This window comes from Myxocyprinus asiaticus, chromosome 47 (assembly GCF_019703515.2).
Source record: "Myxocyprinus asiaticus isolate MX2 ecotype Aquarium Trade chromosome 47, UBuf_Myxa_2, whole genome shotgun sequence".
NCBI classification, from domain to species: domain Eukaryota; kingdom Metazoa; phylum Chordata; class Actinopteri; order Cypriniformes; family Catostomidae; genus Myxocyprinus; species Myxocyprinus asiaticus.
Window position 1 is genome coordinate 13,021,029 of NC_059390.1, and position 27,101 is coordinate 13,048,129.

Genomic DNA, 27,101 nt, shown 5'->3' on the forward strand with positions numbered 1-27,101 from the left:
GATAGGCTTGTGGCTTAAAACAATAGACTTGGAGAAGATATGAGGTATTGCTGAGCTTCCTGAACAGATCAATATGAAGCCATATTAAAGCTGCTGGTGATGAATTGCATCCACTGTATGGACTGACAGTAACCCTGGTTCAGCTAAAATACGAGAATGAGTTTGCCTATTTATGTCACACCATAGACGTGGCTGTTAATGCGTTGGTATCTCATTTTTTGAAATTATTCACCAAATACGGACTCTTGACAGTTTGGTGTATGTGTTCCTGAAAGAGAAGAGGGGGAACTTCATATACTTGCAGTAGTAAATCTAGTTAATGTGGAAGGTGGTCTGGTTGATGTATGACACTAGTGCTCAAACAGGACTGTCGACCGGTAAATGAGCCGTTCTATTTGACTGAGCCGAGCTCAGGGTTAGTGGTACACCTACCTATGGCTAACTGCTCTCCTTTGACAAATGATTGTTTCTCAAATGCAGTTTTGTCACTAATGCCAGCAATCAGTTCTGACATATCTTCCCCTATGTCTGCCTAAATAGATCAGATTTCGGATGGACCAAATATTTTTGTAGGACACATTTGATGTTCTTTGTAGTCATGACTGGTCATGCATTTCAATCTAATGTAAAGCCAAAACTGTTTAATAGGTGAATAAAGCTCTAAATCAACACCATAATCTCTGTTTATCTTCTAAATAAGAGAGTATCTATTCCTGCTGAGCTGTACCAGATATTTGTTAATCATAACCTTGAATTATGAGATGAGAAGTGTGTATGTGCTTTCATAAGATTCTTTAATGATTAGATTTTATAGGATTTGTTATTATTATTTTCCTATAATATAAAGGCTATTTTAACTCTTTCTTTGATTGTGCACAAAATAATGTTCACTGTGGTTTCAGTGCTAATAATACAATTCCATTGTTATGTTATTCTGCCATGTTCAGAGGTCAATTTAAAAGTTTTTTAGCCACTGTACTGAGCTGAACTGTACTTAGCTGATTCTCACATTTATATAAATTTCATTGATACAAAATATCTGCCAGGAAAACACACTTAAAGGTAATTGATTGGGTTTTGAATCAAAGTTGCTATGATGGTACATTTTGCTACAACTGAGATTTCTATTTACAGTATATACTGCGTTTATTCATCTTCCCTGCCCTTGAAATACGAAAGAAAGCAGTAAACTGTAAAGTATTTATGTTAGGTTTGAAATAGAATAAACAAAGAAATCCATGGATGATTTACATGTTTTTATCTGGGTATGTATGTGTGTTACAGGAGGTTGAGCTCTGTCGAATGAACACTCAGGAAAAGCTGGGTCTGACTCTCTGTTACCGCACTGATGATAAGGAGGATGCAGCCATTTTTATTGGCCAGGTGGGTACTTTTAGTTTTATTTAACTGTTAAGAAAATATTTATTCACTGCACTTCCTGCTCTGTCCATGCATGGCTGCATGGATGGGCGGACAGTTTGCCCAAAACAGAACCATACTGCCAACTCCAATAGATTGCTTTAATCGTCTATAAGTGAATAAAGTATTCAATTCAAGTATTCATTTGCTGGAAGTGGTCCTGACTGAACAATTTTTTATGATTTCCCAAAAAAGTATAAAAACTGTGGCTGTGTGGTGCTATCAAAACATTGCTCTGTTAGTTTGAGCATTCCGATATAGCATCATTGGCGCAACCAACGGCGAGAGTTTGAGCCAGGATTACCTTACCAAGGGCAGACCGGTTCGGGAAATCTGTTTTAAATCAATCGTTTTTCTAATTCTATTTGGTGACGATTGTGGTGCAGAAATTAAACACTTCAACTATAATGGTAAAATTAGGCATCAATTATAAACTTGTCTGACAAAAAATCTATTGATAATTAATTGGAATTTTTTTTTTTTTCTTTTTAAACAGACAAGTAATTTGGTGTTTCATTCACCAGCACACGTTGCTGTCACCTATAGGATGTGTGACCGAACATCAGATTTGACGCAGGCAATCAAATTAATCTGACCAAACCCTCTTTAATGTCAATTTCCATTTTCAGAAAACTAATTAAAAGAAGAAGGCTCTGATCCATTCTCATTCTTCCACATCAACATATTCCTTGTGTGAAATTGAAAGTGTTTAATATGGAAATTTGTGGAAAATGTCCTGTTTTCCAAAGTTCAAATGCCAGATAAATGTCTACCAGAACTGAGCCAAGCATGAAGAGAGCAAGTCAAGTTCGGAAAATTATTCGGCATACAGACAGTTCCTTTTCAGTGTTTTAATTGCTGATTTTAATTAGCAGGCAATGGCACCACTCTCATCGCCTGTGGAGTGTAAAATGGCACTTTTTTTCCTTCTCACCTTCTTTACACACCAAAGGCAAATGAAAGGACTGTTTCAACAGAGACGGGGAGAATTCTCTATTATTGTACAGATATTGCCTGTTCTTACACCATTTCTCGCTCAGAGATATGTAAATGCAGACCACCTGACATTAAACAAGGGAGAACTGCTCCTGAAACTTGTTCCTGAAACTCCTCTCTCTTTTGTATCCTCACTAGAGGGTCTATAACAAAAAACCTTCAGAAATGTACTATTAATACATGTCTGGGGGGGGGGCATGTATTAAACATAAATGTATTAAAAATGCATTTATGCAAACATGATGCTTGTGTCAGTGTACTGCAGTTAGGTTTTTATGCTCCTGTTCTTTACCAGCATGTCTCTGATGTGTGAGACTGTCATTTAAGATTAAGAAAAGTTAACTTACAGTACACATAAATACATAAGACAAAACAATTCATATAGAATATATAGATGTGTGTTTGGAATATAGTTGATTTATGGGTCTTGGAAAATGCTGAATTTATGTCCTTCCTTGGGGTGGAGGGAAATAGAAAAAATAGTTCCACTCCCTTTGTGCTCTTTTTTATCATGGAGACATGTTATTTTGAATTCTCCTGCAAACAGTCTGAAAGCAGTTTTTCCTTCCTAGAACAGATATGCAAATTAATATATTGTAATAATGAATTATTTCGTGATAAGTCATAGAATTAATGCTGGTGTGGTAAGCTGAATTAAGTCAATTTACATATGTAACAGGTAAATAATGAACTGGCGCTCCTGGCTCGTCTTTATCCCCCTCCCAGCTGATTACAACAATTCAGTGCCAGGTGTGCATCATCATGGCCCGGCCACGCCCTCCTCCTCATCACACTCCTCCACTGCCCGATTCAGGCCGGGGAGACCTCCGGCATGACGTACTCCCTTCCTGGAGGGGAGGTGTTGCCCTTCCGGCCATCCTTCCGCCGGCAGGTCTTCCCTGCCTCTCTGGAGCCCTATGAGAGACGAGGGGAGAGGGAAAGAGCGAGGGGGATTGACAGAGAGAGGCGAGAGAGAGAAAAAGTGGCTCGCCAGTCCCCAGATACACTGTCGCCTGGTCCTTGGACAGCTGGGCAGCGGACCTCCGCGACGCCAGTGATGGCACTGGACATCGCCTCCTGGCGGACAGCAGCTGGCTCCTCTGCCTCCCAGCAGATGTCAGCATCTCCTCCGCCTCCTGGTGGCCAGCAGCGAGCTCCTCCGCCCCTGGCAGCGGCTCCTCTGCTCCAGGCAGCCGGCAGCGAGCTCCTCTGCCCCCTGGTGGACGGCAGCGGCTTCTCCATCTCCTAGCGAATGGCAACGGGCTCCTCCGCCTCCTGGCAAACCGCTCCGGTACCACCCTCCAACAGCGGCGAGGGCTCTCCGACAGTGCATCCCTCCTCCTTCCCAGGTTTCAGCACCAGTGTAACAGGTTAAGGATGGACAAGGAGGAGGCGGGAACCGGCAATCAACATAAATTTAATGACATAAAATAAACACACACACAGCGGCTGCGTGTATCTCTCTCTCTCTCTCTCTCTCGAACTGGCGCTCCCGTCTTGTAATAATGAATTATTTTGTGATAAGTCATAGAATTAATGCTGGTGTGGTAAGCTGAATTATGTCAATTTACATATGTAACAGGTAAAGGATGGGCAAGGAGGAGGGAACCATCAGGACAGTCAAAATAACTTTAATGACATAATAGAAATTAAAGAAACATGAACACACTCACACACAGCTGCCGCATGTGTCTCTCTTTCTCTCGAACTGGCGCTCCTGGCTCGTCTTTTTCCCCTCCCAGCTGATTACGACAATTCATTGCTGGGCGTGCGTCATCACGGCCCAGCCACCACCTCCTCCTCGACACAACATATTAATGCCATGTTTTTTGTATCGTTTATAGGTCGAGCCCAACAGCATAGCTGCAAGGGACGGACGGATCAGAGAGGGAGATCGAATTTTACAGGTGGGTTACATAAAATCGTAGATGGACACAGGCACCCTCCCGCTTACTTGGAAGCACAATTGCTTTTATATACAAAGCTTATTGAAATTACTAAAGTGTAACCCAAACCCTCAAGAAAAAGCATTTGCATTTTTAGGGGAGGGGAAAAGCAATATTTACTTTATTTATGAATAATTTTTCCAATTGAATATGTCTCCAAATAGGGTTTTATGTTTTTGTCCCAAAAGTTTGGCAGAATAACCAACATGAAGTCTTACAAGGTATTTCCACTGTCCTGTGATTCCAGATGATGAACAGCTTTAAAGAGTTTGTCCATCTGTATGAATCTTGAACTAAGCCAGCCACTATTAAATAAACTGGATCATTGTGATAAACTGCAGTTAAACATATAGTTTCCAATGGTTTACATTCATCAGAGACAGTAGGGTTAAAGGTATAGAGAATTTATAAGCAGCAGAATATAAAGAGAGAAAGATAGGACACAAGGCATCTGTGGATGGAACAGTGAGGTAGATGAATACAGCGGTTCAACACGCTTCTGTCTCACTCTCTCCACCCCTATTATCTTCCCCTGACAGTGCCATTACTTTATAGAAGAAAAGATGAACGGCACCTGTCAGAGGCTGCTTAATTGTGTGTCTGGGCGTGTACCGCCAGAATGCTTTTATAAACGCTATGGTTCCTGCGGCCCAGTTGGCAGTCTTAGTAATCGATGCCAAGCCTCTCCGTCAGTAAATGCATAATTGACTGGAGATTGTTATCATGCAGTGGGGGCCTAGTTTTGTGAGTGTGCGTGTGTGTGTGAGGAAATGCAATTTTGTGCCACTTCTGTCGCTGATGAAGTGTGCTTCCGGTATGAAAATCCTGACAGTCTGTCATTATCTTTGTGTGTGTTTGATTATCTCTCTGTGTCCATGTTTCTTGCAGATAAATGGTCATGATGTGCAGGACAGGGAAGAGGCTGTCGCTCTCCTTTCAAATGAAAATTCCAGATCCATTGTGTTTCTCGTCACCAGATCTGAAGGACAGGTGAGCTAATAGGCATTTTTGCTGAACTTTACCCACAGTGCTAAAGCCCCTTCAAATAGGCTCTGATTAATATACCTGCTGCTCCATTGGTCTTGAATGTTAATTCAAAACTGGACTGAATTCAATTGGTCTTTTCTCACTTAGATGGATGGAATCTGGCTTGATGAAGACCATCATGATTTCCTAGAGGAGCTGAAGATGGAGATTTTAGAGGAACAGAAAAAAGATGGCCTTCTTCAAACAGCAGGTTGCATAAAGCGGGTGAGTGTGAACACATGAAGCAGTGAATTTATTTATATGAATACAGTGGCCCCAAAAAGGGTTTGGACACTTAAAGCTGCACTGCAGAAGATTATTTTGGTTAAAAATGAACAAAATGGCATTATTGATTGAGTACCTTAAAAAAATCAGTGTTCAAAACAATGTCCTTACCTCATACCGATTATTTTGAGCTGTCGGGTCGGATTTGGCACGAAATCACAGGCTTATGTTGTTTATCCTTGCGTCATTACGTCATATCTGTAAACACAAAAAAGAAGTACCAGCTGTCACATGTTCCGGCTGGGGAAACTACGCTGTTCAGTTCAGTCAGTCACTGCAGTTCAGGACAGCATTGCTGCAGTCTGGATGGATGTTTATCTGTTAACTGTTTGGCGAAGTTGTTTACCTGCTTTAATGCTTGTATATGTTGTCTGGTAGTGTTGTTGAAGCTTATATTGCTTGTCATGCTCGTATCAATCGAACAATACATGTGTGTTAACCGATCGCAATGTATCTACATTGTCAATTGTCTGTTTAAGTTTTTATGTCCAAGTTATTATAAGGTAGGTCCCCATGGAATGTACACTGGCGGGCAAAAGTTTGGAATGATGTACAGATTTTGCTGTTTCGGAAGGAAATTGGTACTTCAATTCACCAAAGTGTCATTCAACTGATCACAAAGTATAGTCAGGACATTACTAATGTAAAAAACAGCACCATCACTATTTGAAAAAAGTCATTTTTGATCAAATCTAGACAGGCCCCATTTCCAGCAGCCATCACTCCAACACCTTATCCTTGAGTAATCATGCTAACTTGCTAATTTGGTACTAGAAAATCACATGCCATTATATCAAACACTGCTGAAAGCTATTTGGTTTGTTAAATGAAGCTTAACTTTGTGTTTGTTTTTGAGTTGCCACAGTATGCAATAGACTGGCATGTCTTAAGGTCAGTATTAGGTCAAAAATGGTAAAAAAAGAAACAGCTTTCTCTAGAAACTCGTCAGTCAATCATTGTTTTGAGGAATGAAGGCTATACAATGCTTGAAATTGCATACAAAGGTGAGCAAAACAGTCTTCAAAGACAAAGGACAACTGGCTCTAACAAGGACAGAAAGAGATGTGGAAGGCCAAAGTACAACTAAACAAGAGGATAAGTACATCAGAGTCTCTAGTTTGAGAAACAGACATCTCACATGTCCTCAGCTGACAACTTCATTGAATTCTACCCGCTCAACACCAGTTTCATGTACAACAGTAAAGAGAAGACTCCGGTGCGCAGGCTTTATGGGAAGAATTGCAAAGAAAAAGCCACTTTTGAAACAGAAAAAAAAAAGAAAAGGTTAGAGTGGGCAAAGAAACAAACATTGGACAACAGATAATTGGAAAAGAGTTTTATGGATCTTAACCTCATTGAGCTTTTGTGGGATCAGCTAGACTGTAAGGTGCATGAGAAGTGCCTGACAAGACAGCCACATCTATGGCAAATGTTTTTCAAATTGTTCAAGTAATTTTTAATGTTATTAATGTCCTGACTATACATTGGGATCAAGTGAATGCCACTTTGGTGAATAAAAGTACAAATTTCTTTCCATAAGAGCAAAATCTGTACATTATTCCAAACTTTTGGCCGCCAGTGTGTTCACTTCAAGTCATTTATAATGAGCCGATTTCATAGCACATTAATGTACATTTTAATTTGTTTTGTGTGTTACAATCTCTAAATTATAACTTTACTGCTAAAGTAATTTTTAAAGTAAACGTATTATTGTAATTAATATGTATTTTATTTTCATGTTTAATTAGGTATATTTCATCCCCATTATTATTGAATCCTTGTTTTATGTTTCAGTAGTCTGCAAGTTAATGTAATCCTGCTTAGAGGATAGTATAAATGTTTGTGGCTTGCTGTCCTGGGTGAAGGGCTCAAGGCTTGACCTGAGCACGAATACCCCCCTGGCCATAGATTAGTTATTAATAAATAGATAGGAGGAGAAAGGGTAGGTGGAGGGATGCCGGAAGACTCGACGGCATATAGAGGTAAGCGGCTGTTTATGTACGCTTATTCTAGCTATGTGATTGGTCGGATTAAATGACCTTGCTCCTCCCGAACCTTGTTTATAAAACTCCATTTCAGTAATCCTGCTTAGAGGATAGTGTAAACTTTTGTGGCTCGCTGTCCTGGGCGAAGAGCTCGAGGTTCGAGGCTTGACCTGAGCACGAATACCCCCCAAAAGATGCCAGAAAACGGGACAGCGAGCTGTTGTCTAGACGAGACGAAGTATTTAATGATGCCTCTTGTACCCCCCCCAAAAAGAGTGTGAAATGATGAGATGAATTTGAGGGATGGGGCAGCACTTGCTGAACCCTGTGAGAGGTGGGCAGAGGTGCTAAAGTATGATAGAACAAGCAGGGGCTGCTAGAGGAGGCAGCCGCACACTAGGGTCCGCTCGGGGGATAGGAAACTGGGAGGTGTAGAATAGGTAGAGATGGAGAATGAAAATAGGCGGAAGCACTGAAGAGACAGTGGCAGTTGCAGCCACATGTAAATGAGCTCTGCGAGAGCTGAAAAGCACGGGAGGGATCGTTATGCCCGAACGCGGGGGCCGCCCCACGTTAGGGCAGGGTTGCCCAGGATGGAGGCATGAATCCTAGCCGCCCGGACTGACCTTAAGTCTCCCTCCAGGCTTGGAGAGTTCAATGGATGGGCCTGTGCAGCGAACGGGCAAACCCCGAATGAAGGGGCACAGCAGCTGAACGAGAGAGCACTTGATGGATTGCACTGGAGGATTCTGACCCGCCCGAGTGGAGGCATGAATCCAAACCGCTAGGGCAGATCGCCCTGAGTATAGGAGTGAATCCTAGGTGCTCAGAACGATCTCAGCCTCTCCGCCTGATAATGGGGGGCCCTTGCGGCATTCGAAAGGGGGAGTCCTTGCTGCACTTCGAATGTGGGAGCCCACGATACAAATAAACGTGAGTTAGCTCGCACTGCAGTCGAGCGGGAGAACCCCCACTGCGGCTCGAATGGGAGTGCCCTTGAGTGCTTAAGGCGGGCCTGCCCTGCATTGTGGGGTGGACCCCGGCTGCGTCCGAATGGTGGGGCTGGCCTATTGTAAAGTCGAGGATGAAGCAAGCGTCCACCTGACCCCGAATGAGAATGTTGTTAGTTGATTAGGGCTTGATGTGCTTTCCTGATATAAAGGCGGTTGGTGTTTGGGCAGGTCTTTGTGGGCTGCTGTGGTTGTGGCACCGACACGAAAGGAATGATTTGAGTATATTTTATCTTGGATGCTGGAATTGAGCTGGATGGATTTTAGGTGTTTTTGGAACCAGAATTGGGATACTGTTCGAATTAAACTGATTGATGTGGAGATGCAGGCTTATGGTGAACTGTTTAGGGAAGACCTGAAACAGCCCAATTGTTGTCAGTTGCTAGGTGGGTGATGGTTCATTTGGTATGAGTGGCATAATATGGGTTACGGAGCCATGGGGGCTGACACACATGGTCTGAAATACGTGGCGCGGTTGTGGCACGTGAATGGTTGCGGCGCTTGGACGGCACGTTTGCTGTTTGATGTGTAGTGGGAGTTTGTCGCATGGCCCGAAAGACACCACAGTTGCGGCACTTGGACAGCGTGTGCACTGTTTGCAGTGTAGTGGGAGTTTGTCGCATGGCCCGAAAGACACCACAGTTGCGGCACCTGGATGGCACATTTGTGCTACTTAGAGATGTGTTGAGCCAATAGAAAACATGGTATCATGGGAAACATATCATCTGTGGAGGCCTAAACATAATTGGTTGCTAGGTTAAATGTCGGGAACATATGTGAAACAATGTCAGGAAACATGCTTGCGTGTGCATACGAACAACGTCGTTTAAAGTTGGTTTGTCATGAAATTATAGAAGGCACCTGAAACTGAGTGCCCAGATGAATACCGTAGTCTGATGTTTATTAATTTAAGCGTATGGTTTGGAGCTTTGTAGATTATTTTCCAACATTATGCAAGTCATTTCATAACTCTATATTGTTTGCACGGGTGACTCATCTTGTTTTGATGAGGACGTATGAAATCAAAGAAGTTTGTACTTGGGAGTTGGATTTAATAGATACTATAAGAGCACCGTTTGTTGTAGTGTGATGAATAAAACGACTTGTTTATATTGATGACTTGTAATAAATTCTATAGAAAAACTGAAATATTGTTATATAGAGCAAGGTGCCAAGCTGGATCATTCGGTGTCGTTCTAAACCTGTTATTTTAAACTCGGGTGGAGCGTAAAATGATGACAGATTGTTGAACACTATCATGCAGCAATTAAGTTGTATGGTCAAGCTTGTAAATAAAGTGTGTAATCCAATGATTAGGGCAAAAGTAGAGAAGACTGTCTGTAAATAAAATAATCGATTGATTTAACCAGCTTGAAGCGTTTGTCCTGACGGGAGGAGGGAAAATCATGTTATAGTGTAGAGATGAGTGGAAGTTTGTAGCAGCGTTTGCTTTGTGTTATCGGGCTGCAAGGCGAGCTTGAATGCTGAGAGGAGGCGAGATGTATTGCAGAATGATTATGAATGAGTTGGGACACAGCACGTGATCCGCCTCTTGTGGAGCCGAATTCAGCTCATGTCTGTTCGGACAGAGGCTGTGTATAACCGCAGTATGCTGTGGAATGGTTAGAGTGAGTGCTGTGCAGCAGCGAGCTTGCGCTAAAATGTCTGCGTTGGTTTGAAAAGATGTTGTAAATAGAGTATCGGCCGATTGGAAGGAGTTCGCTGTTGTATGATAGCCCCTGTGTTCCGGATGGAATAATCACACTCAGAAGGGTACTTTGGAGAGAGAAACAATCATGATATTCATGTTAGAAGATGATGAACGTAATCGCTGGATAGAGCATGCCCTAAATGAGCTGCGCGGCGAGTTAATGAGGCTGACAAGAATCACCTGTGCGGAAGAACCAGATTAAAACGCTGAGGGGGTTGAAATGGTGGTTGAATTGAATAGTTCATCTTTGCATCTCTCACATTTGAAAAAGAAAATGGAACTGTAATGGAACTCGAATGGCATTAAGCTGTAACTGCGCCAGTTCACGGAGGCAGCTCACGCGATGGACTGCTCCGGATGGAAAATTTAGATAGGAGAACATATAAGCAGTCACAGGGAGCTGTTTCACATGTATACAGCGCCAAAGCAGCCAGTTTGCAGAAAGCAGCTTCACGCAGCTGGCCGCTCCGGGTGGGAAATTTAGATAGGAGAATATATGAGCAGTCGTAGGGAGCTGTTTCACATGTATACAGCGCCGGAGCATCCAGTTTGCAGAAAGCAGCTTTACGCAGCCGGTCTCTCCGGGTGGGAAATTTACATAGGAGAACATATGAGCAGTCGTACTGAGCGGTTTCACATGTATACAGCGCTGGAGCAGCCAATTTGCGGAAGCAACTTCACGCTATAAACTGCTTTGGCGAACGGAGCATAGAAAGAAAGACAGAGTAAAAATATAACAAATAACATGGTAGCTGTCAATACTGCAAAAACAAATTAGCTGCTGCGGCAGCTTCTGTTTGAATAACGAGATTGTTTGGATGGAAGAGCTGTTCTGATGAAGGCGAATGCTTGCAGCAAAGTTACATCCGATGATCCGAGTCACTGCATGAGTCTGTTCATGGGCAATGGGTGGGGCCGAATGCCAGAAGACTCGACGCCATGTAGAGGTAAGCAGCTGTTTATGTATGCTTACTCTAGCTATGTGATTGGTCGGATTGAATAAACTTCCATTTTTAGTTTACAATTTTATTGTGTGCAGTGCATAGACATACTATTGTAGTATTACAGTTCTCTTGCATTATCAACTAAGGCTGTACAATGTAATAAAACAATTATAAAATCTTCCATTGAACTCATATGAGCCATATCATGAGTTTCACCTCTTAAATTGATAAGTGTAGTACAATGCATACATTGATAGTAGATAAAACACAGTATATTAAAATATACTGGTAACTGGTGGTGGTTGAGGAGAGTCCCCAGTTCTGTTTAAAAGTGCTTTGAGAGTAGTGTCAGAACATCACTATATGTGTAAAATTCATTCATTCATTCATTCAAAATATGTACATACAAGTGTTGTATCTTCATCAAAGCAAGTGATATTTCTGTTTTAAATTTTTAATCAAATAACATTATCAACATGAAAATAGCAGGTTATGACTCTGGCTCTGAATATCTCCCAGTCATGATTACACACAGGAGATGTCCAGGTAAGCTCAAATCATTAGATTCATCAGCTAGAAGAGCAGTGCAGAAACACACCTCAGGTAAAGTGTCTTTCTGCAATATGCTTGCAATTTTAAGTTTCAACCACAGATGTAGCTAGAGAGCACTAAGTTCTGTCATTAAGTCATGCTTGAAAATGTGAATTTCATTGCATTAGAAAATAAAATGTCAAAGATAGCACAAGCCCACTATTCAAGCAAAACATAAAAAAGACAGTTCGGTTTTAAATGACAAACATTAGGTATACCATTGATAATTGAAACAAAAAATATTTGGACACTTTCTGGTTGTCAAACGTTAGTGAAATATGTTCATAGTTAACGTGATGAACTGCACCTGTTACTCTGCTATGACAGCTGTGTGCTGTGAGCAAAAATGACCTTGGGACTAGTTGGTTAAAGGTAATAACATTAAATGGCTCAGAAAATAGAACTTAGTACTGTGATGTCTAGTTCATGCAGATGCCACTTGGTTTGATATTTTGTTATCTTATGAAATTCATACATATTTAAGACTTAAGTGTCCAAATACTTTTTAGGGCCACTGTACTGTATGTTCCTTAGCAGTACCTCAAAGTCTTCTAACAGGCATTAAAGGGATCATATCTTTTTGTTTTGCAGTCCAAAAGACGTGAGGAAAGCTCAACAACCACAGATACAACAACATGTTCATCTAGCGTTCTAGGGAAGGACAGTGGAGTGAAATGCAGCTTTGAAGAAAGCTCTGAACATGAACCACTCCATCACACCCAAACACGGACTCAAAAACATCTTCGGGACAGGTGGGAGGTGAGCTCACATTTGGTTCCTATGGACACCATCAGCTTAGCCAGGCAGGAACTGGGTCAAGACAGCAGAGTGTCTGAGAATGGGTTAGACAGCTTCCAGCAACTCCTAGAGCTCAAGTGCCAAATCCGTAATGGCGGAGAGTGCGGATTGGTGTACAGGCGAAGCAGCACTATCGAATGTAGCCTGACGGAGCAGGGCGGAGGCGGTGTAGCACGGGAACTGCACATGCTCAATGAGGAACTACGTAGCATCGAACGCGAGTGCCAGAGCATCATGCAGGCACACCAGCTGCGCAGAAGCAAGCATGACTCACCTCGAACAGATATAGAAAGTCGATTGCACCGTGGTAAGCTTGCGGATATTAACGAACATCCTGAAAGACTACAAAGTGAGAAAATGAAAGATAAAGACAGCTCTAGTGCCTATAACACGGCCGAAAGCTCCCGCTCAACACCACTGGGAACAGAAGGATCGCCTGACCACTCGCTACAGCGTCGCATCCACCTGACCAATCAGAGGAACCTTCAAAGCATCCAACATACACAGAGTCTGTACAGTAGTCCCATCTTGTCATTACCCAGCCATAGTAGCCCAACTTGCAGTCGTGCCCATACCTACACCAGCTCCACACCCCCCTTGCAGACTCCCATTACCAGTCCTGGTTCACAAGGCCCCAGCCAAGCCTTTTCCAGCAGCCTCGAGCAAAGCCCTAGCAACCCTTCAGAGTCTGACCCAGCCCTTCCTGCGGATGATGAGCGCTGTGAAAGAGAAAGGAACCGTAGCAAATTTGAAACCACTTGCCACCACCCTTCACCCTACCACAACAACACCACAGCGACCCAACCTCCCAGCACACGCCACTATCAGAGCTACCTACAACTTCTACAACAACATTCCTCTTCTTCTCTGGAATACTCCCAGAGCCAGCTCAGCCTCCTTAGTCTCCGTGGCCGGCCCGGTCCTTCGCAACCTGGACGACTTGAATGGAAGGTTAAAGTACGGGCAGACGGAACCAGGTACATAGCACGGCGTCCTGCACGAGACCGTATCCTACGGGAACGAGCCCTACGGATCTGTGAGGAACGTAGTGGTGGCATGACCACAGATGACGACGCAGTTAGTGAGCTGAAGATGGGCCGGTACTGGAGTAAAGAAGAGCGGAAGCAGCAGCTAGCAAGGGCAAGAGAGCAGCGGCGCAGGAGGGAGTTCATGCAAAAGAGCAGACTGGAGTGCCTCAGGGAGACGATGGGGACAGCGAGTGGGGAGGTAAGCATCCTGGAGCTCAGCCATAAGAAGATGCTGAAAAAACGAAACAAGAAGATCCTGGACAATTGGATGACTATTCAAGAGCTAATGAGCCACGGTGCTCGAGAACCAGAGGGCACTAAAGTCCACAATGCCTTCCTCTCAGTCACAACCGTTTAGCAATGAGTGACACCCTGAACTGAAGATCGCCACTCCTGTGTGGTCTTACATTTATGTACTTGCCTCATTCCAAGTGGCCATTTTATAAAGTTGAAGATGCAGATATTTTTCATGTTTTTGAAACTGAGTAATACTTTGTGTAAACGCATTTCAACTCAACTGGCTGTGGTCTCAAAACTCAAATGTGAATGTTCAAACTCTCGCTTGATATATCGACAGTTAATACTCTAGCATTACAGGCCTCGCTGTGTTTTCTTACTATAATGTTTACTATAATGTTACTGTAAAGGACAGTTTTAAAAGGATTTTACATACTGCATTGTTTCTTTTCATACATTTGTATTTTATAAATGGCAAGTTTTCATGGGGTTTTAAGAAAAAACAGTACTTGAATGTACAATGTCAGCTTTTGCTGCCATTCTGTCATTTAACTCTTGAAATGTAAATATCCTTTATTCTTATCGATATCTACATAGGTAAATGTCTTCTTTTCAGCTTATCATGTTTACATATTTCTTTGACATAACGCGTTGTAAAAGTAGTGGTTACAATACGTACGGGTTTTGTACTGTTCTGTAACTAATGAACATTATATATATATATATATATATATATTTTTAAATCGTATAAGTTATGCAGCCTTTGTTCCATCTTTATGATGCCAAATGATAAAGTCTGTATCTCAGTCAACTGATAAACATGGAGTTAATGTATCATTTCTACCACTCTCATTGTGCCTTGAATTGAGGCCCATTTTTCTACAACAGGTTTTGAAGAGAGACCTTGAGTGATTGTTGTCATGTTTTTAATGTCTTTTTGATGTATAAGACAACTTTGTAGCCAGGTCTACATGTTCTAGGTGTGCAACATGAGGAAAAAAGGAATAAATTATTGTTATATTACTCAAACATTAACAGCTTTGTAATCCTTCCTTCTCAAATTATGTTTTGTAGTAATTGTAGTACTTATAGTGCCAAAGGTCCCGGGTTAAAATCCCGGACGAGCCCCCAATTATTACGTTCTCTGCAGTCTCTAAAACGAATTCTACAAAGTTAAGGGATTTGATTGATTATTGTTCTTGATTGACTGCTTGAACTAATTAAGCTCAAGATCAAGAATCACATTGCCAGGATTAACTGCGATAACATAATTAGACAACATTGGCATTTGTCCAATTCACATCTCACACAAATACCACACCTGTCATTGGTAAACTGACATCCTGTCAGAGAGTAACGTTAATATCAGATCTGTTTGATTACAAATGCATGGCTGTGAGGATACTTTCATGATAAGCATCACTCTCATTATGTATGCTGAAAAGAATGAAAGCATAGAGATGAATTCTCAAAATAAATATCTAAATAGTTATCTTGCCATTGTCAGCTCTTTGAACACTGGAACCAAAAACCACTAAAGGTAATGATTGCATGCATCATAATCCTAGTGTTTCCCAATCCTGGTCCCGGAGTACCCCCAGCACTGTACATTTTGGATGTCTCCCTAATCTGACACACCATAGAGCCCCTACTAATGAGCTAATGATTTGAATCAGGTGTGTCTGATTAAGAAGACAAACAAAATGTGTAGTTTTGGGGGTACTCCAAGACCAGGATTGGGAAAGACTTATAAATCAATTAAATCAAATATTTAATCAGTTCAAATTTAAAGGGTAAAACATGCATATTATTTTGATTGTCTGGAATGGATGAAAGCTCATGAGGATGTGAGGATGGTGTGTGCATGTGTGTTAAAGAAAGTAAGAGAGGGTGGATGCTTTTTGAAGTCGTATGTTTTTCATCTTTGGGATGAATGTGTGCTGCATTTAAAGATCTGTCTGCTTCTGTTTCAAAGTGATAATGCTACTGCGGATCTCATGCATGGATAATGTAAACCTTTACTGTGTTGGGCAAGTTGATCAATGATTTCAACCCAGTACCCTCTTTAAACACCCTTACTGGACTGTCAGTAATGTTTACAATCTACAAAACTGTCTATTTCCTGTTCAACAGATCTTTCAGAAAAGCTTATGTAAATTAGCTGCCATGCTTAGGTCATAGTTTATTCTTATGCTCAGGTTTATAGTTTATTAGTTATCCTCAATAATTGTTTTATTGTACTTATGTCCTGAATTCATTTCCTTCAATGTGTTTGTTGCCTAGTGTTTAAAAACTACAAACCATTTAATTTTTTGTATCTATAATAACTGCTATGATACAGTTTTTAGAAAACTCTTTTACATTTACGCATTTTGCAGATACAGTTTATCCAAAATGACTTAAAGTGCATTCAAAGTATACGTTTATCAGCTTGTGTGTTTCCTGGACATTAAACCCATGACTTTGCCGTTGATTGTTGACTTCTGTGGAAAGAGAATAGTGACCGAGACTGAAATGAACTCTTTGCTAGTCCCACAGAAGAAGTCATGCAGATTTGGAACAGCATGAGTGTAAGGCTACATCTACATTAATCTGGATACATTTGAAAACAGTGTTTTTGTTTTTGAAATGCTCTTCATTCACACAGCTGTTTTCAAGCATTTTCCAAAAGTAGCTCATCCACACTGAAACGTATGAAAACACTTAAATCCCCTTACTGCGCATGCAAAAAATCACCGTTGCATGTACGGTCTGAAACACAATTGTTCCCGTGTTCCATTGCTGGACGCCAGTTCAGAGTAAACGTCCTGTCGCCTTTGAAGGAATGCAATGTGAATGTTGTACAAAGTAACATTTGTCTTTAACAACACTATCAATGTGAATATCAGGCACAACAGCACCACTATAACACGGGCCACCATCTTGATTGTTTTGGCTGAATGGATCACATGACTATGTCACGTGACAACAAATACTTCGTAGTTTTCAGATATATCCGTTTTTCCAGTCCACACTACAATCAAAGACAGCGTTTTCAAATTGATCCACTTGGGAGACAAAAACGCCATCTCAGTGTGAACGGAAGGCCAAAACGTAGAGAAAAAGATGCATTTTCAAATGAAAACTATTAGTGTGGATGTGGCCTAAGTAAATGATGACAGAATGTTCAGTTTGGGTGAACTATGCCTTTTATGCTGATTGTTAACTTAGATGAGTGCCAGAAAATTCATACCAAAGAATTCTTGAATATTTTAGCATGTGTAGGTGTGTAGATCAATCAGCTCTTAATAAATCCTCTCAATTTTTTTTAGGTTTTGCCTTCTATCCTTCTTACATCTTTTCAAACTTTGGCCTGAGCTTAACATTCAGAACTATAAAGTTATCTTAATTACTCTCTCAAGAAATTGCTTCTGTCTTGCGTTATGGTACCGATGTCGAAGGATATTCTCTCAGACTGAATAGGGTGAAAAGATGCTGTATTATGTATGTGTGCCAGTCATTTACCTCGTTAAGGCTCTCTTTCACATTCATTTATTCATAAATGCTCATTATGACTGACAGAGCAGAGACGTGTGAAACGGCAGAAGGGATATCAAAGAAAGTGCCTTTTTATTCTCTCTCACTCTCTGTCTTTCTGTCTGTCTCTCTCTCATCTTGCTGTACTACAAAGAATAATGGAGAGCACTGCTGTCAGTCTCTGTGATGGACATACTTCACCTGCATAGCAGAAGACCTTAATCTGCTTTAAAGGCATAGTTCACCCCGCCCCCCCAAAAAAAGAACATTTGCACAACATCATGTTGTTTCAAACTCATATGTCTTTTTTTCTCTGTGGAAAACAAAGGATGATGTTGATAGAATTTTTGGACTTTTTTTTAATTTTGGGATTAACTATCCCTTACTAAGGTTTTTTTTTTTTTTTTTTTTTTTTGTGACATCCCTTTGTCATACTTTTTGAAGCTCCAGTTCTCTGAACTCTGAACTGAAAAATCAGGTCCATATCTAAGGGAGCAAAATCGAAATGATAGAATGAACCGAAAAACAAGGGCAGACGAACTGAGAACTGACAGGGTGGAATGATGTTGATCTCTGTATGGCCACATTTTGACTTTGATGTTGGGCACACAGTGTGTGAAGCTGCCTTGTGAATGTTTTGTTGCTTTCTGGTGTTTTCTTAACATGCTGTCAGAACACAACAAAGTAAACCTGAGTTTGTAAGACTAAGAACATGGAGGTAAAAAGGTGAATTCAATTCAAGGTGAAGTCTTTTTCTCATTTCTGGAACTCTGAATGTATGGATCTAGGTCAAACAATAATCATTATTTCATTGTTCTTTTCTCATGTCTCATCAATGTGTAATTTTGCTGGAGATGTGGCCAAGAGGTTAGTGGTTACGTGCTCGTGTGAGCAGGTTCGAGTCTCGCTCATGGTATTTCTCAATCACATTTCTTCCTAATTATCAGGAATAGTTCACCAAAAATGAAAATTCTGTCATCATTTACTCACCCTAATGTCATTCCACACACTTATAACTTGGTGGAACACAAAAAGAGATGTTAGGCTGAATGTTAGCCTAAGTCACCATTCACTTTCATTCCATGGAAAAAGATGCAATTAAATTCAATGGTGACTGAGCTTGCCAGTCCCTAACATTCTGCATAACATCTCTTAATGAGTTCCACAAAGTCTAATGGGTAAATAATGTAGTAAATAATTATGATAATCGTTGAGTAAATAATGACAGAATTTGTCACATTTTGTTTTGAAATTTGAATTATTACGGAGCCCTTTAGAGGACAGTGTGGGATTTATTTTTTCCTGAAATAGTTTTGAGTGCCCAAGCAGTAGTTTGCATTCCCTCGCAATAACTTTGTGTTCCTCCGCAATACGTTTTGCATCCCCTCGCAATAGTTTTGCATTCTCTTGCAGTAAATGTACCTTGGTTTTACTGTAGTAATATTGTAGCAACCATGTTTTTTTTTTTTTGTTTTTGCCAAAAACCATGGCTTTACTATAATAGTAACCATGACAATTCCATGTTTGTTTTGGCAGAAACATGGTTTTACTATAGTAATATTGTAGACGGTAACCATAGTTTTTGGTGTAAATCATGGCTATACTATAGTAAAATTATAGACTGTAACCATAGTTTTTGGTGGAAATCATGGTTTTACTATAGTAATATTGTAGTAACTATGACTAGTAGGATAACCATATTTTTTTTCCCTCGGCAGAAACCATGGTTTTAATACAGTTTTGTAATGAACAACCATGAGATAAACAGACCCAAGAGCAGAGGAACAGTTCAAAGGATTTATTAACAGTAATAATGAGCAGTCACTGGGTTGAGGAATGTAGAAAATCCCGAACACTGGCTGCAGCAGCGTGAAGCAATCTCCAATGGCATGCACGTCATAGTCATACAAGGGGCAATCCGTGAAGAGTGTAGGATGAGTGTGTGCATTGTGGAAGTTAGGAACAGATTCGTAGAATCCTCCGTTGAAGCTTAGTGAGATGCAGAACAACGCCCAGCAGAGAAGAGTGAACTTTCCTCCCTACACGTGGGCAGAGACAAGGTATCCTCCATGGAAGACCAGCTGACACGCAGCAGTACTGGAAAGCAACCACACACCCGACAAGTGGGCAACCAACAGACACACGAGACAGGACTAACTAGGCAGAGAGAGTGAGGTTAGTACTCAACATCAAACAACAATCTAGCAAAGATACTGAGAACTTGATGAGCTTAAGAAGGGAGTGAATTAGGGGAGAACAGGTGTTGCTCAGCATGCTAATAAGTGGCATGATCAGCGTTGCCCCGGGAACAATCAGTGTTCCCATGGAAATGCCAATCATGCATGCCGGCCGTGCCTGCGAGACATGAGGGAGAGAAAATGACAAAACATACAAAACAAACCAACAAACTCACCGGAGCCGCGACAAGTTTAATTTATCCATATAGTAACCATGGTTTTACTACAGATTAACCATGGTTAATATTGTGGTTACTATGGTTATACTACTAATACCATGGTTAAACTTTGGTTACTGTAGTAACTATAGGGGCTCCATACATTTCCCCATCTGTTCCATTTCACCTGTGCACTCAAAAATCCCCAGGCTCTCAAAACTATTACACTGTAATTGAAGGCAAAGTTAGAGAACTGGCAGAGGACGGTGTGTGGCATAATTAGAAGCTTATACTTAGATACAACAGTGCCCACGTTAAGATTCATTGAACAATGGAAGTTAATCCCATGGTGAGTAGTTGTTTTTGCATGGAGATGGAGTCAGAGCGAGTTCAACCTGAAACTATGACAATCCCCCTCAAACATGGCAGCAACTCTAATCCTGCAGACAGCATTACAGTTTCATGCACTCTGAGAACTAAAGGAATAATTTTCTGCCAGAATGGAAGGATAATTGTATAGAAACAGTCAGAGGAAGAATAAATATGGACAGGAACAGCTGTAAATCTTGGAAGGTTCGGTGACTTTGTGGTGGTGGAAAATTGCTGTGTATATAAATAGGATAGTTCAGACTAAATTCTGATTGTATGTGCAGCGTTCAAAGCCGTTGTAAAATGCAAATAAACACACCTGTGACTGCACATTGAAAAGTAAGGTGGCAAGTTGATTTGTTGCTAGGCTAATGAACTACATTACTTGGTGAGGGGGAACGTGATCCCACCATTACAACTACCAAAAAAACAAAAAAAAAATTACACCTCTCTATAAATCTACGCCTGCATTAAACAGCCTTATAGGCAAGTAAAACAATTATGAAGCATAAAACGATTCATTGAAAAATAGAGAAGGTAGTGTACAAAGATATCATTAAAACAACAAATAATTAATTGCAATTAATAAATTGTATATATTTATGACACTGATAAAACATGTGATGACTTTCATTAAAAAAATCTTTGTCTTAAAATCTACCTTCATTATAAAGTTGACCCTTGTCTGAATGTATACCAGTGTGGTTTGATTATGTTTGCTTGTTTATCCAAGAGCTATAACAAAAAAAAATTATGATGGTGAAAATTTACTTTGTAGGGTATAGAATTCACACACACACACACACACACACACACACACACACACACACACACACACAAAAACATCCTAATTTTAAGCATATTTGAACTAGTTGTTTTAAACCAACACATAAATCCTCTGCTAGATGAAACACATTTGCACAGTAAGAGTTTTGACTCAAGATAATTATCCTTGCTGAGATTAGCCACAACTTAATATTGCTCACTATATCAGTTTTACACCATTTTATTCAACTTTTTGCAATTCAATTAAATGAAGTTAAATGTCCTGCTGTGTCTGGCTGTGGTTTTGAAGGCAAATCTTTGGAGAGCATTTTGAAGGACAGCTGAGCTACAAAGGCGCTAGATAACAATGACAAAAGGATCTATGAGTTGTGCCAAGAAAACATCTCACCTGTGCCAGATCAATAAAACAACTGAACCAAGAAGCCATAGCTGAGAAGAGGGCTTTTAGTGAAGCAACCTAGGAGGCATAGAGTCGAGGCCATGGTTAATTCCCGCATCACCCATCCACTAATGCTGGAAACCAATTGGCCTGTTTTTAAAAATGTATTGAGGGTAATGTGTGTGGATGGGTCCTGCAAAGTGGTGTCGTGGTGTGTGATGTGCGACGCTATGGCTGGAGAGGCGGTGCCAGAGCCGTCAATGGCAAATAGCAAAATCCAAATTCAATATGTTCTTGACCTTAGAGCAAAACTCCACACTTTGGGGTAAGTAACACAGGAGAATTTGCACCAAGTGCAAGAACGTCAACGCCAACTGCATGACAGGGGCACTCGACTACACAAATTTGCACAGGGAGATAAAGTGCTTGTATTGCTGCCCATTTCAAGCTCCAAATTACTCGCCAAGTGGTAAGCACCCTTTGAGGTCACACAACGAGTTGGAGATCTCGATTATGAGGTTAGGCGAATGGATAGGGGAGGGGCACGTCAAATCTACCACCTCAACCTCCTCAAACCATGGAGGGAGGCGGTACCTGTAGCCTTAGCGACAGTAGTTCTGGAAAGGGCGGAGCTCAGGCCGGAGGTGACTCCCAAACCAAATTCATTCACCCCGGTCCCCTGTGCAGACCACCTCTCACTGTTGCAGCTTACAGACATTGAATTCACGGACGTGTTTTCACCCCTTCCTGGTTGCACGAACCTTATAGAGCACCATATTGAGACCACCCTGGGGGTGGTGGTTCGTAGCCACCCCTGTCATCTTCCTGAACACAAGAAAAGGATCGTTCAGGAAGAATTGGAGGCAATGCTTGAAATGGATGTAATATAAGAGTCGCACAGCATTTGGGCCAGCCCGGTAGTTCTGGTACCGAAGAGCGACGGCTTGGTCCACTTACCCAATGCCACGAATTGACAAGTTACTCGATTGGTTGGGCGTGGCTCAATTTTAATCGACGCTGGACTTAACAAAGGGTTATTGGCAGATCCCTTTCACTCCAATGTCCCGAGAAAAAACGGCTTTTTCCACACTGTTCGTACTACCCAATTCGTGATGCTTCTGTTCGGTTTGTTTGGAGCCCTGGCCACGTTTCAGTGCCTCATGGACAAGATACTCAGATCGCATACGGCATATGCTGCCGCATATCAAGATGATATCATCATTTATAGTAATGACTGGCGGCGGCATATGCAACATCTGAGGGCTGTCCTGAGAGCGCTGTGACAGGCGGGACTCACGGCCAACCGAAGAAGTGTGCAATTGGGCGGGTGGAAGTTTGGTATCTGGGGTTCCACTTGGGTCAACAGCAGGTGTGTCCACAGGTTAATAGAACCACAGCGATCACAGCTTTCCCAACACTGAGTCGGCGGTGGGGGTATGTAGCATGGGCGCCGTGGTCATGTGTCTGTCTGAGGGAGAGGGAAAGCGGTAAGGCTCATCACCTGGGCTGTAATTACTCTAACACCTGTCTCTCATTATAATGATGGCGGAGGGAGACTAGATAAGGTACGCCAGAACGTCAGAGTGGGGGAGAGAGTGGCTATGAGCAGTGGTGTCTGAAGGACCAGCAGCAAAACACAGAGACTGCCTATATTGAAAAGCCCTGTTTGAGTTGGCCACTGAGAGCCATTTCTTATTTTGTGTTAATCTGAAGTGTGTGTAGAGAATAAATACTCAACTGTTCACTGTCTCCTGATTCCTCCATTGCCCACAAACTTGGATCTTTCACACTTATGTTATAAACATGAATGTGGCTGATCTTCCACATTTTTTCTCTCCATGAAAAACTTCTCTAAGGAGGTGTGAGGTCTGATGGCAGACTCCTGTTTCTACTGTGTAGTATAGATGGTGCCCCACTCACAGAAATCCTTTTGAAATCCCTAATAAGCCATGAAAAATGAAGAGCAAATGAAAATAAATTAAGGGCCCCACTCAAGATGAAGTGTGGTTCCTGGACTGTTATTGCAGAAAGGAGACTGATGTTTGATATTTCACATTGAGGCAGGTTATTGATTTATTTTATCTTATTGTTTAATATGGTTCTATTCATCAGTAGACAACATTTTAGCAATTCTGATGTATGCTTGAAGCAGAAGCGTAGAATTTCTTTACTGCCTGTGCCAAACAAAACATCAAAAATAATAATCATCTTCAAAATGTTTTCTAAAACACTCCTGTCTTCCACTGGTCGACAAACAGATAGTCCCACCTCAAACTCAGACCACTGGTTAAGCCAGTGTTGCTGTATCAGGACAGAGCAATGTTTGATAGAACCACATTTTTCTTTTTTTACTTTTGGCTGACATTTGGTCGTTTCTGCATATTATGATGGGCTAGAAAAATGTATAACGCACTTCAGCTTAAACACTGACTTCAGGAAAGAAAATACTAGCACCAGTGCTATACGTGTTTTCTTCTGAACACATTTAATTGAAATATACTGCAATGTATTCCACAATAAATAAAGCGTTAAAGCACTCTAAAAGTGCACAAACTGCAGTATGTATAATGCAAGAGTTGGACATGCACTTCTCTGATCAATAAAAGATTCATTTCAGGAAAGGATGTGAGAGTATAAGTGAACACCCAGCCACTCTGTGTGCAGACTAATCAGATTACCTGACAGAAAGATAAACAGTCCTACATGGAGATATTGATTTAGCTAATTAACCTCAATGAAAGTTGTGTTTGCGATTGGAATAATAACCAAAATGTGAGTCGATGGGAGCAACTCTACAAATGAGACTTGTTGCATTTGTGTACCATGTATTGAACATACTTTGGCGCCAAATAAATCCACATTACTTTGGCTCCAGACTCCAGAGTGTTCTTGAGGAACTTATTGTGTTGGGAGCAAAGACAGACACAATGGAGACATGCCTTGAAGAAGCACTTCTTTTAAATACAAGTACAAATGATAGAGGGAGTAAAAAGGAGTCCCACTTAAACATTTCTGGGTTCATTTGGTGCCCCCCTTTCTGTGCCTCTAGGAACTGCATATGTTCTATACCTTGTACATACCCAAAAAATTATTTACTTTCACCACTAGTGCATAGTATATTAGGTAAAATGGGACACAACAATTTTTCTTTGTAGCAGCTTAATTATGTAATGTCATATCTGTATTGAGCACACCTGATGCATGCTTTTGTAAAAATGTATCTCCTTGAAGGATTTAGGGCAGCGGTGATAAGACACACTAAGAATCAGGTGTGTTGCACCCATTGGCCACCTGTTCCCGTCATGGACCTGAACTTGTGACAGTAAAGCCAGTAATGGCCATGATTTGAGAGGAGGCAGATCCTCCATCACACCTATATAGTCCCAAGATAAGTTTCTCTGGAAAACTGGGTTAATTTAGGGGGTCATCCTAGAAATTCCCACCTTGTGACAACCTGTGATTAACAGGTCTGTTCCCTCAATTGATTACACCTGCTCAGATCTTTTATAAACATATCTTCTGTCTAGCTCGCAGGCTGTTTGGGTTTTTCATCATTACAGCTCAGTGGAGAGAGACAATCTTAACCTCCTTTGAGGAGAGCAGAGCCGTCTGAAAACAATCCAGTCATTACTGGATGAGAATCGTTCCTGTCAAGCTGGTAAATCCAGCTCATAATTGAAACTCACCATTTGCTGCAACAAGGTGATGTCATATTAGTGGCCCGAGGCAAGGTGAGTCAAACCAAATGCTCATTGTATTATTAGATAATGAATTACAAATTTTGTTAGCAGAGATCAATTGTTTAAAATTTCATGACCTCAGTTTACCAGAAATGAGTGCATTAAAACTAGTTAGCCAAAGAAAGGTGCCCTGATGATATACTTTATAAAATGGGTCTTCGAAGTGTATACTTTTGCAATATTCGCCACAACTCCTTACACAATGTAAACAGGGGAGGGTTTTTTTTTTCCCAACAGTTTCATTTAAAAAAAAAAAAAATATATATATATATATATATATATAGTTGAGGAATGCAAAGGTCGAAATAAGCTGAGTAAAATTGCAAAGCTAAGTAAAGCAACATAAAAGGTACGTAATATTGAATTTTAAGTCAATTTATTTAGCTAGATGCTTATGCTAGCATGCAAGATTACATAACGAAGGGGTCTGTAATGTTGAGACACTCTTTTAACATGCTATTGCTGCCTTCAAGCGCACCTGGGAAGCTCGTATCTCTGAGTCAGGCATTTGTTACTACGACTTGTCACGCATTCAAGTGGGAAACAAAATACGGAAGAAGCCAAACTTAAACAATTACGAAATGAACGACGGCAAAAGTTTTTTTTTTCTGTTGTACCGATGAATAAACATTAGTGAATAACCCTGCATCATTTATAAATGACCTATATGATTTATTAATGCACTTTTAGATATAACATATTATTAATTAATTTGCATAAAACAAACCGTGAAGGGTGAGTCATTAGTTGACTGTCATATAAAACAAATTTATATTATTGAAATAAATTACAGAAATTGAAATCATTTTGCAAAATCATTACTTCCTATCATTTTTCATGTTGACACATCCCTTCCAACATCCCAACTTGGAAACTTGTGTATCATCTAGAATTCCGAGTTTCCCACTCATTAATATGACTTTGTGGGATCATTCATGTGCTCGGAACTCGTAATAACAATATTTCCAAATCCAATTGAAGGGCACATTAGTCCCAATACTGGTATATTATTTTGCTACACATTCAAAAGTGTGTACTTTGCACTCACCAGCGAAGTACATTCTATTAGTGCATAGTAGAAGCAGACAGCCAGAAATTAGAGAGGGTGTCTTTGATTATTTTGGCTGAACTGGTTAGCCACAGCAGTATTTAAATGTATGAACCAAAAAGCTTAGTTATATTGAATTTGAAGTCAGTTTATTGGCATACTTTGATGCTCTGTGCTGAAAAAGAGAATCAAATTAATTTATAACTTGACAATACAGTTCCATTTGTTAACATGAGTTAACTATATTACTGAACTATCAAAGAACAATACTGTTACAGCATTTATTAATCTTGATTAATGTTCATTTCAGCAACTACTGTACGAATACATTTTTTAAGTTAAAAGTTGTATTTGTTAACATTAGTTACTTTACCCACACTCACAGTCATTGTACAATACCAGCGTCTTAGACTAAAATTAATGCACCAACATCCTCATAGCTCATTCTTATCATACAATTTTTTATTTTTTTTTAACTTAAAACAAGGATTGAATTCTTTATTTCTTTTGCAACCGTTTGAGTGAAAAAGTTAAAATTTTGCATGCATCATCTTTGGGTCATGTGCTAACATATCCTTATAAAAATGATTCGACGTACTGTATCAACATAAATAGATGCCAACACCCAATCAAATTTCAGCAGATAATAACTTGAATGAATTGCCGATCATTATGAAATTTACAGTGCATTAACAGGTCGCCAAAATTTGGCTGTATTCTAAATTTGGTGAGAATCAGCAAGAAGGTGGCGCTATACTGAGCTAATTTACATTTTTGCTAATAATTTCTGAACCATTAGGGCTAGAATAAAAAAATCTGTTTCTTCTGAATCCATCAATGCCCCCGGCTATATTTTTTTATTTAAAGTCAATTTATTTAGCTAGATACTAAC

The 27,101-nt window shown here is 40.6% G+C and overlaps 1 protein-coding gene across 1 annotated transcript in view; it reads left to right on the forward strand.

The window, feature by feature from the left end:
* pdzrn4 (PDZ domain containing ring finger 4) overlaps nucleotides 1-14,978 on the forward strand; it is a 59,565-nt gene extending 44,587 nt beyond the window's left edge. Inside the window, exons 4-8 of the mRNA XM_051691432.1 lie at nucleotides 1,285-1,383; nucleotides 4,260-4,322; nucleotides 5,250-5,351; nucleotides 5,496-5,612; nucleotides 12,505-14,978. Coding sequence (XP_051547392.1) covers nucleotides 1,285-1,383; nucleotides 4,260-4,322; nucleotides 5,250-5,351; nucleotides 5,496-5,612; nucleotides 12,505-14,097 — 1,974 coding nt within the window. The 3' untranslated portion in view covers nucleotides 14,098-14,978. The remainder of the gene's footprint in view (nucleotides 1-1,284; nucleotides 1,384-4,259; nucleotides 4,323-5,249; nucleotides 5,352-5,495; nucleotides 5,613-12,504) is intronic.
* The last annotated feature ends 12,123 nt before the right edge of the window (nucleotides 14,979-27,101 follow it).